Source organism: Sminthopsis crassicaudata, chromosome 4 (genome assembly GCF_048593235.1).
Source record: "Sminthopsis crassicaudata isolate SCR6 chromosome 4, ASM4859323v1, whole genome shotgun sequence".
In the NCBI taxonomy this organism is placed as follows: domain Eukaryota; kingdom Metazoa; phylum Chordata; class Mammalia; order Dasyuromorphia; family Dasyuridae; genus Sminthopsis; species Sminthopsis crassicaudata.
In genome coordinates this window covers 263,971,030-263,988,573 of record NC_133620.1, presented here as the reverse complement: position 1 = coordinate 263,988,573, position 17,544 = coordinate 263,971,030, and the positions used below count along the sequence as shown (strand labels likewise).

The 17,544-nt window shown below is 35.9% G+C and overlaps 1 protein-coding gene and 1 pseudogene across 2 annotated transcripts in view; both read left to right on the top strand.

The window, feature by feature from the left end:
• The window catches only part of EFHC1 (EF-hand domain containing 1), a 97,346-nt gene that overhangs the window by 39,990 nt on the left and 39,812 nt on the right, over positions 1-17,544 (top strand). For both annotated transcript variants that reach the window (XM_074310658.1, XM_074310659.1), the window contains exons 4-5: positions 1,746-1,895; positions 15,034-15,226. In XM_074310658.1, the coding sequence (XP_074166759.1) occupies positions 1,746-1,895; positions 15,034-15,226 (343 nt within the window). The remainder of the gene's footprint in view (positions 1-1,745; positions 1,896-15,033; positions 15,227-17,544) is intronic.
• LOC141566901 (occludin pseudogene) lies at positions 5,281-9,276 on the top strand (annotated as a pseudogene).

Genomic DNA, 17,544 nt, shown 5'->3' with positions numbered 1-17,544 from the left:
ATTGAGAATTGTGATAAGCTAGAATTGTTCTAGGAGTGTGAAAAGTGCAACAGAAAATTGTAAGAAACTAGAATTGGTCTAGAACTGTGATAAATGTAACTAGAATTGTGACAACCTACCTACTGATATTTGTTAACTAGAATTGTGATGTTTTACCTTGTTGACTTCCCACCTCAGTATTGGCATCTTACCTCATTGGCATATTATCTCGAGTATGACTTTGATGAATGGGTTGAACACTTGGGCCACTGTTGAGCCTGGTTCTCATTGTCATACTTCTGTTTACTGATCTGCTGCTTTGTACCTCCTTGGGCATAACACTGTCATCTCATGGATCAAGTGAACTATAGCTGGTGCTAAAAGTTTAGCTTGGTGAGATGTGCGGTTCCCGCAAAACAAGAGAAAGGGAATTGTAAGGGCCCTTTAAATGGGCGGACACAGTGCATCGGGAGATTGAGGCCCAGAAGTAATTTCTGTGGATATTAGGACTGCCCTTGGGCGGGATCCTGGCCATATTGAGATAGTTTCGTAATGGGTGACTCTCTCGCTGATTGGCTGTGTGTGTGACCTCACAGGCCCTATGTAAGCCCACTGCAGGCAGCAACCGCCCTCTTTAACCTCGTGCTGTTCACCCTGGCTCCTAGCCTGGGTGGCCAAGCCAAGATGGATAGCCGAAAGAGGTAAGGGTTTTGGTAGTGAACACATGGGTCTTCTGACCAGGTGTTCACTAGGGAACCAACAAGTCAGGGCATCAGTCAGGGCATTATGTGTGTAGGTATCATAAAGGCTTTTAAGATTACACGTGGTTGTTCTTGAGTGCGCTACCGGTTATTAAGCTATAGATTCAAGAGATTGTGGCCAGAGACCTTAGAAGGCCTCAGAGGAGGCGAGCCGGGTAGAGCTCACACTGCAAAGGACAGTGGTCAAAGGTGCTCTGGTGGGTCTAGGACAGACTAGTAATTGTAACTGCCAGGAGAGCACGTTACAATCCATTATTGTATCCAATTATACGGCATTCAATGATGATAAAATAGAACTGGGCTAATCTTGGAAGCAAACTCACCAAACATTTAGTTTTTTCCTCAGTTTTCTCATTTGTCATGTGAGTTGGAGAAAGATAGGGCAAACCATTGCAGTATCTCTGCCAAGAAAATCCCAAATGGAGTTGCAAAGAATTGAACACAAATAAAATGAATGAACAACAAATCCTGTACATATACCCTGCTTCTTTGTATTTGTTTGCATGCTGTTTTTCCACTACATTGTGAGCTTCTTGAGGGAAGGAGGGAATTTTTGCCTCTTTTTGTAGCCCCAGAACTTTGCAAAGTGCCTTGTATATAGTAGGCACTTAATCAATGCTTATTGATTTTGGAATCTTGTTAAATTTCATAGATCTTATTCAGTTTTTAGGTCCAAGTTTTCTTATACCAATGCCACTTAGACTATATTTTAGTCATATTGTTCAGCAATATTTATAAATTAAAATATCATGAAGGAATTCTGTATTATAATCTGTTAGCTATCTATCCATATGGCTGCATTAAAATGTAATGTTACATTTGCCCAGTTTACATGGGAAGTATTGTTAATGGAGGAGGCAGTAAAGATCAAGTGTTTCCTAATGCTTAAAGCTGATTTCATGTTCTCTGCAACAGCCAATAGTTTCACTTGTCTATAGAAGATAGTTATCTCCTGTAATATTTCCAGGTATTATGAATGATTATTTTGTGTCTTGAATTATTTAGGTATTTTTAGAGAGTCAAGGAATTGAACTGAATCCACCAGAGGAAATGGCTTTGGATCCTTATACAGAACTTCGAAAAAATCCTCCCCGCATGTATGTCACCCCATCAGACTTTGATCAATTTAAACAATTTCTGACCTTTGATAAAAAGGTAAGTGAACCCAAGAATGTCTTAGTGAATCTGCTCCCCTTTTCACTTTTTTCTGCCTTTAGCAATCAAGAGGCTATTTTGATAGGTTGTAGTGAAATGAAACTTTGTTGATTTTTGATTGTTATTGATTATCATTACAATATTGATGTTATTGTACAATGTTCTGTTCACTTTGTATCAATTCATATAAGTCTTCCCAGAGTTTCTAAAAGGCTCCCTTTGTCATTTTCTTTTTCAAATTATATATTTTTAACATTAATTTTTAAAATTTTGACTTCCAAACTTTTTTCTCCAATCCTCTGAGAAGGCAAACAATATGGGGGAAAAAGCAAAACAAAAAACAGAACAAAACTCTTGAGTTATAGCTATTTTTGATAATAGACTTCAGTTTTGTTCTATTAAATCTCAGGAGTATAAATCAAAGCAGAAAATTTGCTTTGTACCAGTAAATATTATAATCTAGATTTTATATAGAAATAAATATAGAAAAGAACTTCACAGATATTTGTCAGACAAAATAATATAATATGAAGTGACATGTGCTATATATTTGTATCTTAGAATTTTTCATACAGTCATGCAAATACCTTATAGTTTTAGAATAATAACAACTAGCAAACAGTGTTTTATGGTAATTTACAAATATTTTTCTTTCAGCAACTCTATGAAGTAGGTAATGCTATAATTACCTGCATTTTGCAGATGAAAGAACTGATGCTTAGAAAGTGACTTGCTCTCTTATCTCCACCATAACCTGGCCCCCACCCTGTGTCCTAGCACATGTTTCCCATGCGTTGTATCTCCCCTCTGTATTTACCGTCTCTGTCCCCTTTCCTAGGAGTCTTTTTGGAATGGCATGGAACACTTAGCCCTGATTACCACCCTAACCCCCACTTTTTTATATCCACCTCCCATAGAGATTGTTTGCTCTGGAACACTTTTACTGGACTCTAACCTCCCTCCCTTCCTGCCTACTGCTTCAGACACCAAAAATACTAGCTACCAGAATGAAATTTCTAAGCACAACGGTGACTTTAGTGGCTGAGATCTGTGGAAACTTGGTGTAAATCGGAAATTTCTGGGAATAAGATCAAAAAGGAAAACCAATTATTGGCTGTCCCCAACCTCAAATAAAATAGGTGATGAACTGTCAGTGAGTTTGAGTTTTCCCTTTGAACTGATTATGCTCAGTATGGTTCAACCAAAGTCCACCCTCTGAGCATGAGCTAATTGAGCACAAGCAAATTGATTCTCTTCAATTCAGAGCAGTTAAATAAGCATTTCATAAATTCTTGCTTTGTTTCAGGTTCTTTGTTATGTTCTACATACAGAATTACCAAAAAACATCCCCAAACTTATCCCCTCTCCTCCCTCAGAGTAGCCTATTCTCTCCTAAGGGAATGCCTCCTGAAATATTATGTTGAGCTTCTATAGTGATTAAATGAGAGTGTAATGTAAATTAGATGAATGAATATAAAGAAAGAAAAAGAATATGCTCAGGGGGAGGGATTAAAAGGTATTGATAATATCCCCCAAGATCAGGAAGTGCTAAATCCTTTATAGCATTAGTCTCTTAAGAAAATTTACTTTCTGCTTCCTCTGACCTTAATTGAGGTTTCTCAGTAATTTTATATCACTTATAGCTACACCAACAATGCCGCTTCTGTGGTGGTCTTTACTTTTTGGGAATTTTGTTCCTTTCAGTTTAGAAAGTATTATTTGCCATTCATTAGGTCTAATGATTTCTCTTTTAAAAAATCTTTTATGTTAAATTACTGATATTTTCACTGGGGCTATAAATTGAAAGCAGAAGGCTGAGCCTTTTCTTATTCAGTGGAAAAACAGATTTTGAGAGTTGTAAATGGCCCCTTTCTAGACTGATTAATAATCCAAAGGAATCTGTGAGGCATCCTAGCCAACCAAGTTGTCATCTACTTCAAGTAGAAATATGAGAAAGAACCCATCAAAGCAAACTGGTGCACTTTTGGACGATTCTCTGTCCCACCTGATGCCCCTTCAGATACATGAAGATAGTTGTTACAACCTCCCTCCAATCCCTATTCTGAATCTTCTATGGTTCAAGCGAAACAACTCCAGTTTCTTCAATGAATCTTCCTATGTCATGGACTCAAAGCCTTGTTGCTATCCTCTCTGGATGCTCACTGATTTATCAGTGTTGTTCTTAAATCAAAGCATCCTAATTTGAACAATATTCTAGATAAAATCTGGTTAGGGACTCATTTCTGGAAGTTCCAGAAAAGCCCCAAATCACTGGGATTATTTTGGCTGTCATATAATAGTGTTGGTTCATATTGACTTTGTGACCCACTGAAACTACCAGATATTTTTGATAGGCTTCTGCCTAATCATACTTCTCCTATCATCTATTTGTGAAATGCATTCTTTTTGAAACCATATATAAAACTACATTTATCTCCATTGTCCATCAAGATCTTTTTGGATCCTGACTATCTTAATCAGTGTATATAATGAGGATGCCATTTGTCCAAGTCTCTGATAAAATTTCTAAATAGTGTACGGCCACGTATAGATTCTTGCAATACCCACTGGAAACCTTTACCTGTATTGACATAGAATTATTAACTAGTCACTGAGTCTAGCTATTTTACAAATTTTAATCCTTTCTAATTGGATTATTGTTTAATATCTATTTATCTGATAGGAGTAGTATGTGATATTTTATCAAATGATTGGCTAAGATAGAGGTAAACTAGGTACAGAAGTATCTTCAACTACTAATTTTAATTACTCTGGGATAAAAGGTTAATGTCACATGACTTCTCAATAGAGTTGTTATGGCTCTTTTTAAAAAACACTTAAATTTGTTTTTAACATTCTTTTCTTTTTAAATTTTGAGTTCCAAATTCTCTCCTTCCCATAATCACTGAGAAGACAAGCACTATGATATAAATTATATCTATGAATTCATGTAAAACATTTCTATATTAGCTATATTTTTAAAAGAAGAAAGATAAGAAAATTATACTTGTTTTTATTGAGAGTTCATCAGTTCTTTCTCAGGAGGTGGATAGCATTCTTTCATCATGAGACCTTTGGAATTATCTTGGATCATTATATTGATCAGAGCATTCAGGTTTTTCACAATTGATCATCATTGTTATTGATCAGTTGTTTCAGTCTTATGTGACTCTTTTTGAGTCTTTTTTTTTTTCTGGCAAAGATATGAGAGTGACTTGCCATTTCATTCTTCAGTTCATTTTACTAATGAACAACTAAATCAATTAGGTTTAAATGATTTGTCCAGTTTCTACAAGTAATAAATATCTGAAGCCAAGTTCAAATTTGGGAAGATGAGTTTTCCTGACTATAGACCCAGTGTTCTGTCCACTGTTCTACCTAGATGATGTACTTGATCACCATTACAGCATTGCAGTTACTAAACGCAATAATCTCCCAATTTTTCTCATTTTACTTTGCATCGGTTACATAGTTCTTACCATGTTCTTCTGAAAACACCTCCTTCATTATTTCTTTTTTTTATTGAAGCCTTTTATTTTCAAAACATATGCAAGAATAATTTTCCACCATTGACCCTTGCAAAATTTTCTGTTCCAATTTTCCTCCTCCTTTTCTCCACCCCCTCCCCTAGATGGCAAGTAATCCAATATATGTTAGACGTAGTAAAAATATGTTTAAATCCAATATAGGCATAATATTTATACAATTATCTTGCTGCACAAGAAAAATCAGATCAAAAAGGAAAAAAAAATCCCTCGTTTCTTATAGTACAGTGGTACTATATCATAATATTCCTGAACTCGGCTAGTCATTCCACAATTATCAAACATCCCCTCAATTCCCTATTCTTTTCCATCACAAAAAGTGCTGCTATAAACATTTTTGTACATTTAGGTCCTTTTCCTTTCCCTTTGATCTCTTTGGGATATAGTGGTATTGTTGGGCCAAGAATATGTACAGTTATATAATGTAAAGGGCTAGAACTGAGCAATGCACTTGGATAATGAAGCACGTGAGACTAATTGCCAATTGGACGGTTCCCTATTAACTTGTTTGAAGGTTGACCCTCCCCAACTGTTCTGTGCTGACTTGATTGGTGGGACAAAGAGGGGGAAGTGATGTGTGTGGGAGGAATAGGAGGAGGAAGAGGAATTGAGACGCAGATGCTGAGTCAGTCTCTCTGGGCATTTGAGGGAGGAAGGTGTGTGTGAGGTTGCTAGGCCTAAGCCCCTGACCTTGACGGTAAAAGATCAAGAATAAAGACGTTTAGTGATCCTGACTCTGGCTGATTTCTGGGAAGACAGAGTTCCAGCAATATAGCCCTATGGATATAGTTCCAAATTGTTCTCCAGAATGGTTGAACCAATTCCAACTCTACCAGCAGCTCATTAGTTTATCCTCTCTAGCACTTGTCATTTTTGATTAGTATGACCTGGCAACTCAGAGTTGTTATAATATGCATTTCTCTAATCGATAGTAATTTAGAACATTTTTATATAATTATAGATAGCTTTGATTTCTTCTAAAAACTGCCTGTTTATGTCCTTTGACCATTTATCAATAGACAAAAACACTTTTTATGATCTTGACTCAGTTCTATACTCAGTATATGTTTGAGAACATACATATGTCTTTACCATAGAAACTTGCTGTAAAAATTGTTATTACTTCATCGGCTATGATACTTTTCAGTATAAGAGTTTCCTTGGTTATCTCTCTTAATTGTTTTGCTTTGCTTCATTTGAATGCATGATTGCTAGACCTGCCTTTCTTACTTCATCTGAAGCATATTAGATTCTGCTCAAGTTCTTTATTTTAACTCTGTGTGTCTTTCTGTTTTAAGTGTGTTTCTTGTAAACAACATATTGTTGAATTTTGCCTTCTAATTTATTCTGCTGTCTGCTTCCATTTTACAGATACATTCATCCCATTCATATTCACAATTATGATTACTAGCTGTATATTTCCCTCCATCCCACTTTCTTCCTCTTTTGTCCTGTCCATTGTCAAAAGTCTATTTTGCTTCTAACAGCTACTTCCCTTAATTTTATCTACCTTTTATTATTTCCCACCCTTTTTCTTTTTTCCCTTTCCTCCCATTTGCCTATTGTATAAGTTATATTTCTACACACAACTCTGTGTGTGTGTGTGTGTGTGTGTGTGTGTGTAATGATAAGGGGGGTGTTTACATATACTTTTTTTATTTGAGCCAATTCTGATGAATGAGGTTCAAACACTGCTAGCCATTCTCTCATTTCCCCTTCCAAAGTCAAAGTAGTTCTTTACATGCCTCTTTTCTATGAGAAAATTTCCCCCGTTTTGCCTCTCCTTTTACCCTTTCCCCAGGCCTTCTCTCTTTCTCCTATCTTTATTTTTTGGGAGATCATTCTAATGCAAACCACTCAAATCTATGCTTTAATAATGATAAAATTCTTAAAAGATATATGTATCATTTCCCCAAATATATAGTTTAACTTTTTTTGAGTCACCTATAGTCTTTAATGTTTACCTTTTTGTGCTTCTCTGTTTGAATGTCAGATTTTCTATTCAGTTCTTGTCTTTTCCATCAGAAAGGCTTAAAATTCCTCTCTTTGGCTTACATGAATTGATGCTAAGTGAAGTGAGTAGAACCAAGAGAACATTGTACATAGCAACAGGAAGATTATGTGATGATCAGCTGTGATGGACTTGTCTCTTTTCAACAATGAAGTGATTCAGGTCAATTCCACTAGACTTGTGATGGAGAGAGCCATCTGCATCCAGAGTGAGAACTACATGTGCGTCACAGCATAGTATTTTCACCTTTTTTGTGGGCTGTTGTTTGTTTGCTTGTTTTTTTTTCCTTTTTTTCAACTGATTTTTGAACTACCAAAGCCTCCAAAGCCACTACCTCCTCCATACAGGCCAGATGAATTCAAGCCATCTCATTATGCACCCAGCAATGACTTATACAATGGAGAGATGCATGGTCGACCAATGCTTTCTCAGCCAGCCTACTCTTACTTCATTTTTACAAGTGGGCTTCCCCTCCAGGAGTGATAAGGATTTTGTCTGTGATCATAGTTGTGATGTGCATTGCCATCCTTGCTCGTGTGGCTTCCACACTTGCCTGGGACAGTGGCTGTGGAAGCCCCTTTCTGGGAGGTGGTATAGGCTATCCTTATGGAGGAAGTAGTGGCTTTGGAGGCTTTGGTAGTTCCTATGGGTATGGCTACAACTATGGCTATGGAGGAACTTATATTGACCCAAGGGCTGCAAAAGGCGTCTTACTGGCTATGACAGCATTTTCATTCATTGCTTCATTGGTGATATTTGTGACCAGTGTTATCAGATCAGGAATATCCAGATCAAGAACATACTCCTTAGTGGTGATCATCACGAGCGCCATCCTAGGCATTATGGTATTCATTGCTACCATTGTCTACACAATGGGAGTCAATCCAATAGCACAAGCTTCTGGGTCAATGTTTGCAGCTCAGATAGATGCTCCCTGCAATCAGTATTATTCACCTACAGCAAGTGGACTCTATGTGGATCAATATCTCTATCACTTTTGTGTGGTGGATCCCCAAGAGGTCTTTGCTATTGTGCTGGGTTTCTAGTTATTGCAGCTTTTGCTTTAATAATATTCTTTGCTGTGAAAACCTGAAGAAAGATGGCGAGATATGACATATTTTATGGGACAAGTGTCTATGAAGAGCAGCCTCCTAATGTAGAGGAATGGGTGAAGAATGTGTCTGCAGATGCACAAGAAGTACCCCCAGCTCCATCTGACTCTGTGCATAGAGTTGACAGTTCCATGGCATATTCCTCTTATGGCAGAATGAATGACAAACGGCCTTATCCAGACTCTTCATACAAATCAACACTGATACCAAAGGTGGTTAAAGTGCTTCCAGGGACTTCGCCTGTGCATGATTTCAGGCAACCTCGGTATAACAGCAATGGTAACTTAGTGACGTCTACAAAGAAACCTTATGGGAAAGGAAGGAGGTCAAGAAGAGCTGATCAGGACCCCTGTGAAACACCACTGGCGGGGAATCTTGTGAAGAACTGGATGAGGACTGGGACAGGGAATATCCACCAATAACTTCAGACCAACAGAGACAGCTTTATAAGAAGAATTTTGACACTGGTCACAGGAATACAAGAGTTTACAAGCAGAAATAGATGAAATCAACAAAGAGCTCTCCCGCTTAGATAAAGAGCCAGATGACTATTGCGAAGAAAGTGAGGAATACTTGGCTGCTGCCGATGAATATAATCGACTACAGGAAATGAAAGCAGATTACAAGAATAAGAGAAATAATGCAAGCAGCTGAAAAGCAAATTGTCTCATATCAAAAAGATGGTTGCGGATTACGACAGACAAAATCCATAGTCAGTGACTGGAAGTTTGAGAAACTTTGGACTGTATCCTTGCCTTGTCTGCAAATGACTTAACTGATGTTATCTGAAGACAAAATATCTCTAGTGTTGTAATCGATGAGAATATATCTCTTTGTGTCCTTTATAGAGTTTTGTTAGCTATAGCTAAGTCATTTCAATGGCATCAGTGTTGATACCTTAATATAATGCTTTTTGGTAACTCAGCTTTACATTCTAACATTAAGGGTTTTATTGGTTTTATTCTTTTAAATTTGGTTTTGAAGCATTAAATCTTTTTTTTTTTTTTTTTTTTTTTTTTTTGAGGCTGGGGTTAAGTGACTTGCCCAGGGTCACACAGCTAGGAGTGTTAAGTGTCTGAGACCAGATTTGAACTCGGGTCCTCCTGAATTCAAGGCTGGTGCTCTATTCACTGCGCCATCTAGCTGCCCCTTGAAGCATTAAACCTAATGACTACTTCTTATGTCACCAATGCTAGTCCTTTGTCTTCTCAACTGACCATGTAACCTTATACAAAAGCTCTCTCTTAAATGGAGTTGCTGTTGTTCTAGTTTATACTTTAGGTGAACTCCATATAGAGACTCTGAATATATTAAAAATGAAGTTCTTTTCCTTAAATATAGGCCTGTCTACTTTGTATGCTGCATTCTAAATCACTGCCCCACGTTGGGTGCCAAATGTTGGAACTCTGTCTTCCCAGAAATCAGCCAGAGTCAGGATAATCAAAAGTCTTTATTCTTGGTCTTTTGAGGTCAAGGTCGGGGGATTAGATCTAGCAATCTCCACACCTCCTTCCTCTCTCTCCACCGCCAGGAGAATGCCTCAATTTCCTCCTCCTACTCCACCCACACATTCCCCTCCTTTGTCCAGACCCCTGATCCAGCCAGCACCGAATAGTTGAGGAGGGTCACCCTTCAAACATGTTAATAGAGAATTGTCCAATTGGCAATTAGTCTCATGTGCTCCATTATCCAAGTGCATTTACTCAGTTCTAGCCCTTTACAATTGTGGAAATATATTTAGAAGAATTGCACATATTTTACCTATATTGGATTACTTGCTGCCAAGGGAGGGGAGACGGGGAGATGGGGAGAAGGGAGGGAGAAAAATTTTGGAACACAAGGTTTTGCAAAAGTGAATGTTGAAAACTAACTTTGCATGTACTTTGAAAATAAAAAGCTATTATTAAAAAGTAGAGTAGTTCAGTTTTAATTTGCATTTCTTAATTAGTAGTGATTTAGAGCATTTCTTCTTCTGAAAACTGGTTCATATTCTTTGACCACTTATCAGTTGGAAAATGGCTCTTATTTTTATAAATTTGGCCCAGCTCCTTATTTGAGAAATGAGGTCTTTTTCAAAGAAAGATGTTGTAAACATTTCCCTCCCCCACCTCCAATTTGCTGTTTTCCTTCTAATTTTGTGTGTTAATTTTATTTGTACAAAGATTTTTTCACTTTGATATAATGAAAACTATATTTTATTTCCCATAATTCTCCCTATTTCTTGTTTGGGTATAAACTTTTCCCTTATCCATAGATCTAACAGGTATATTTTTCTATGATCCCTAATTTATTTCACCCTTTATATCTAAATCATTTATTCATTTTTACTTTATCTTGGTATATAATGTGAAATGAAAGTCTATGCCTAGTTTTTACCAAATGGCTTTCCATTTTTTACAGTAATTTTTGTCAAATGTTGAGTTCTTACTCCAAATATTGGATCTTTGGGTTAATCAGACACTAGATTATGGTCATTAATATTTATTGTGTATCTCCTCTGTTCCACTGTTCCACTACCCTCTAGGTTAGTATCAGGTTGTTTTGATGATTACCACTTTGTAATATAGTTTGAAATCTGGAATTGCTAGACCATTTTTCCTAATTTTTTTCATTGATTCCCTTAAAATTGTTGTTACTATTTTTTTTCTAGCTGTATAAAATAAATTGTTGGTAGTTTGATTACAAGTCACTGAATAAATAAATTAATTTAAGTAGAATAGTAAATTTTATGATTTTGGTTTGGCCTACCTATGAGCAATTCATATTTCTCTAATTGTTTAGATCTGTCTTTATTTCTGTAAAAAGTGTTTTCTAATTGGGTTCCTATAATTCCTAAATTTGCCTTGGCAGGTAGATTCCTAGGTATTTTACATTGTCTCCAATTATTTTATTTATTTTTTAATGACAGCTTTTTATATTTTGAAAAAATGCAAAAATAGTTTTCAACATTCAACCTTTGCAAAATCCTGTTTTCCAATTTTTCTCTCTCCTTTCCCCCTACCCCCTCCTAGACAGCATATAATCCAATATAGATTAAACATTTTCGATTTGTCTAAACATACTTCCACATTTATGCTATTAGAAAAAAAAAGAAGCAAGCAAACAACAAAAAAAGTCAAAGATACTATGTTATGATCCACATTCAGTCCCCATAGTTCTCTTTCTGGATTCAGATGCCTTTCTCTATCACAAATCTATTATCCAATTATTTTAAATGGAATTTCTCTTTGTCTATGCTAATGACTTAATATGGGTTCATTTTATATCCTATAATTTGACTGAAGTTCATTGTTTTTTAGTTTTTAGTTGATTCTTTAGGGTTTGCAAAGTATACTAGCATATCATCTGTTTTGTTTCCTCATTTTTTTAGTTTTTAGTTGATTCTTTAGGGTTTGCAAAGTATACTAGCATATCATCTGTTTTGTTTCCTCATTTTTTTAGTTTTTAGTTGATTCTTTAGGGTTTGCAAAGTATACCAGCATATCATCTGTTTTGTTTCCTCATTTTTTCTGACCATCACTTATCATCACTATACTCTGCTTTTCTTTAGTCCTTTCCCCTCCTCCTTCCTCAAATGAGTAAAAGGGATTTCTTCTACTGAGTGTATGTATATATAATTTTTTTTCTTCTTTCATCCAAGTTATATGTATATAGTTCAAGCATTGCTTGCTCCTCTCCCCTACCATTTCCTTCTTCCTTATGAAAGCTCTTCCTTGAGTTCCTCTTTTATGAGAAATAATTTTTCCAATTCTTTCTCTCTCTTCCCCCTTTTCCCAGGTCATCTGTCTTTCTCTTCTATCCACTTTTCTTAACATCATACCAACATAATTGATTTACTCCCATACCCTTTTTCTATGTAGAGTCTTTCTTACTACCCCGATAATTATAAATGTCTTACAAGATTCATATAAATGGATAAACAGTTAAATCTTATTGAGGGAAAAAAAGTTTTACAAAAATGAATGTTGAAAACTATCTTTACATGTATTTGGAAAAAATAAAATACTATTTTAAAAAATGTGGAAGCTACTAAATCTTATGTGATTCTGATTATGGCTCCATGGTATTTGATTGGTTTCTTTCTGGCTGCTTTTGAAATATTTTCTCTTTGACTTGGGAGCTTTGGAATTTATTTATAATATTTTTAAGAGATTTTATTTTGGGATCTCGGTTAGGAGGAGATTGGTGGACTCTTTCAAATTCAATTTTACTTTCCAGTTCTAGAATACAAAGGGAAGTTTTCCTTAATAATTTCTTGAAATATACTTAGGTTCTTTCTTTGATCATGACTTTCAATAGTTCAGTAATTCTTAAATTAATTTTCCTTAATCTATTTTCATGGTAAGTTGTTTTTCCAATGAGATTTTTCATATTTTCTTCTATTTTTCATTCTTTTGACTGTTTTTTTGTTTGTTTGTTTAAGTCTCATGGAGTCATTAGCTTCTACTTGCCCTATTCTAATTTTTAAGGAATTATTTTCTTGAGTGAGATTGTTTTCCATCTCACCACTTCTGCTTTTTAAGGAGTTCTTTTCTTCAGTGAATTTTTGGTGCCTCTTTTGCCAAGTTGTTAATTATCTTTTCATGATTTTCTTCTTTTGTTTTCATTTATTTACTTAATTTTTCCTCTACCATTCTCATTTGATTTTGAAAATCATTTCTTCCTCTTCCTGGAATTCTTGTTGGGCTTATGTCTGCCTCACTTTTTTTTCCTTTGGGGCTTTGCTTGTAAATGTTTTGACTTCATTGCCTTCTGAATCTGTGTCTTGATCTTCCCAGTCATCATGATAGCTTTTCATGGTCAGCTTCTTTTTGTTTGTTTTTTTGCTCTACTTTTAGCAGTACATAAAAGATAGACATAGAATCCCTCTTCCCCCATTCCAGAAAACAGAGCCCATCATTAACATAAAATTCCAAATAGGGTCACTATGAGAGAGATGGAGATAGAGACAGAGACAGACACACACACACACACACACACACACACACACACACACACACACACATCCCGTGAGACAGTGACAGAGTCTGTATGTAGTAGCTTTAAGGAAAAATGGTTATTTCTCTTTCTGCTAGTTTTACTCAGCTATTCTCCATTATAAAGTTAATGCTCTGGTTTCTAACTTTCTTCATGAGTATGACTTCTTATTATACAATGGCACTATTGCCTAATTTTTTTCTTCTGAATAAAGTATTTTATTGTAGAGCCATCTTCGAGGTGTAAGACTCACCAAGTCTTAGAGATGAAGTCAGATTTGCTTTCTTGTATTAGGATTTCTGGTTCTGTCATCCCCTATTTTGCCTAGACATTTATGTGTAGACATTTGAGACCAAAAGTTTTATTACTTGTTCCTTTTTTGGATTTTTTCTCCTATGAACTTACAGGGGTCCCAACTGTTGTTCTTCTGAACTATAATTGTTCTCTTGATGGATGTGCATCCTCCATTAGATCTGCAGGAAACTCTATAATTATATTCTTAATCAGCCTTTGTTAGATGTGCATTATTCCTGTGTTTTAAATCATCATCCAAAATTCCAAATCCCATTCTCAGATACCATCTTCTTAGCCAGGTAATCATATCCTAGATAATTGTTTGTTTCTTTTCAACATTCCTTATTTTCAATGGACAACAGTAAAACAAACAAACAAACAAAAAAAACCCTTATATTCCTTTGATCTTCATTTTCTTGCCCAATACTGCATAATCTTTGGAAATACTTTTTTTAGGTTCATTTAAGCAATATTGTTTCTGCCCTTCTGATTTATCACAAGTATCATCTGTTTTGATTAATCTGGGGAGAGTCTCTGTGGGGTTTTGGATACATGCCTCAGAGAAACAACAGGTCCTGTTTTTATTTTGTCTGCAGATCCTGGCTTTCGTGTCCCTGTTTAGAGAGACAGAGACTATCCTCTTTGATGCTTCCTCTGACATGTATAAGGAATTTTAATATACCTTTATCAAGATCCATATGTCATTGTGAACAGAACCAATTACTCTTTGTACCTCAGCTGATTTTATTTATAGATCAGTATTTTGGTTTTTTAACTCAGTAATTCTTTCTTTTAAAACCTTCATTAAAAAGAGGGGACTCCCTGAGCAGTAAGGAAGAGAGGGATATATTCAAGATGAAGGTGATGTAGGAACAAAGAATATCAATTAAAAATCAGACTTTTAAAAAATTAACTGAGCTGTTTAACCTTTGATTTCTGTATAGACTCTATCTTTTATTCATTTCTAGCTGTTGATAACTATTTCAACATTTCAAGTGCCATTCCAATGCTTTAGAAGAATTTTTCTTTTCTTGAGCTCATCATGGGCACCTACTTTGCCACTTTGATGTCTGTTGATCCTTATTGTTTATGTCTAAATCTTAAATGAGAAAAGGGAAAAGTTAATCCCTCTTCTTAGAGAATGGGGAGAGAATGGGGACATTACTTCTTTTTAAAGTAATTGTTTTGCCTTCCTCCAGGTTCTCCGATTCTATGCGATTTGGGATGACACAGATAGCATGTTTGGAGAGACTCGAAACTATATCATTCTATACTATCTTGCTGATGACACAGTGGAAGTCCGAGAAGTCCATGAACGGAATGATGGCCGAGATCCTTTCCCAGTCCTGGTGAAGCGCCAGCGCTTGCCCAAAATCCTGGTGGAAAATTCAAGTAAGAGTTTCTATGAAATTGGTTTGCCTTCTTTTATTTGGATCTGTAGCACTTTTTTTTCTGGAAGTTTAGGGTGAGGGGGAGGATTCAGAAACATATACCCTGTAGGGAGCAAGACAGACCTGCCTTCTCCTCTTTACACCTCTATTTATCACTATCTGTCATAGCTAAGATGATGCAGTGTCCAACTGAAGGGAGACATGAATTAGTCTTTTGAAGTGAAAAATTAATTCACTGTCACTTTATCCTTTTAACTCCAGAGAGAACTCTACAGAATGAATCAGTGGCAGGCTAGATATAACAACCTGATTTCTTGAGCTTTAAAATTTTTTTTTTTTTTTTTTTGTCCACGAACTGTTGCTATCTTTATTTATTTATATTTTTTAGGATCTACAGTGGTTTGAAGAAAAAAAATAAAAAAGTTCAAAGAATCAAGGATCTTTCTTTCTTACCTGCCCCTGTTTTTACTTCTCATTATCCCAATCCAATCATCTACCAGGAAATCATCCTGTAGCTCTGCCATTTGCCCTGTTGCTGATCCCCACCTCAGAATGCATTTCTATCCTGGTATCCTAAGTAAATACTGGGAATATGGATCAACTTAGCTTTGGAACTGTACCTTGGGACGGAGTTGTACTGATTTGTGGTCAGTGAGTGCAGAATACTTAAAGCTGATATACAGATACTGGAGTGACTTGGTCATTTCCTTCTCCAAGTCATTTTTACAGATAAGGAAACTGAGACAAACAGGCTCAAATGAGTTGCCCAGGGTGACATAGCTAGTTAGTGTCTAAAGCCAGATTTGAATTTAGGAAATAAATCTTCCTGCTTGGGGCCCAGAACTCTACCATATCATTTAGCTGCCCTGCCTATTACATAATAGGTACTTAATAAATGCTTTAACATTTTAGAAATGATTTCCTTAATTAGAAATTGTGCAGCTAGATAGTGTTGATGGGGATGATGTGACTCTGTAGCTTATTAAGATAACCCCTACTATGGCAACATCTGTTCTGTTTTCACTGGATTAAAATAGTTATAAGGAAGACAGATAAAAAGGGGGAAACACCTGCCATCTATTATCACTTGCCCATGGTGAGTAGGCATCCTTGGTACACATGCCTGTTTTTGTTACTGACTTAAGTACTTAAATTTTTTTCTCTTTGCTACATATAATGACCCTAAATCTTTCATCCACAGGTAGCTGAAAGAAATCTCTAAATACTACTCATTTATCTTCACTGCATCCTTGGTAACTGGGAGATAAGAAACTGGAAATTTCTCTAGAGAAAGATTGATTTTGAGTCAGAGAACCAATAGCAGAGTGGGAATATTATGACATTGGGCTTCCTCAGTGCTTAAGTGAGCATGAAATTAGATATAGTCTCTGCCCAGTGAGCTAACAAAGTTAGACGGATTAGGGAAATACAGGGAAATAATGAGGATACACTTAGAGAGAGGAATTAAATGAGAGAGATAATGTGGTCCCTGAAGCACAGAATCTTTTGTAGGTTCCAGTTCCATTTCCACTTTGAACTGCTTGGTTAGTAGTTTCCACCTTTTATTCTGGCGTGACTAAGTTTGAAATTTATAATTGAAGAGTTTTCATCAGCTCTGAATTCCCATGTAAACTTTCAGACAAGTAGTGTGATAGCTTACATAGAGAGAGAAACATGGCAGCAGCTCAGATGAGAAAGGTCTTGCTGAGAAAATCTTTATTATTTAATATGATGTGATAGGAAGGAGAAGACAACAGACCTGAACTCTGACTCAGCAAATGTAAAGCAGAATATTATACTAAGACAAAAGGCATTTGGTCATTGGATTCTGTGCATCCAATATAATTTAACAGCTCTCTATTCAGTGCTGAATATAAAAACATTAGTAAGAAAATGATATTTTAGCTTTAGGCTTGCAAAGTGCTTTATATATATTTGATCCTCACTGTAGTCCTATGAAATATGTAATATGGGTATTTTATTTTACTGATGAAGAAATTGAGGTTAGAAAGGTTCTGAGTTTCCTATGATCACATAGTTATTAAGCTATTAAATATCAGAAGCAGGGTTCAAGCCCAGCTCTCTCTTGACCTTAAGTTCAATGTACATTTAAATTATATACTTCCTGTAAAATAATGATGATAATCATTCATGTTTGTGAGCAAATTCTACAAATCATTTACCATTTTATCTTATTCTTTGCAGTCATCAAGGATGCAAAGGTGCTTAGGAGCTTACCAAATCTAGTTGGTCCTAGATCAACTATGTTTCACTGGCCATCTTCCTGCCATGTTGCTGGGCTCCCATCTGATTGGTGAG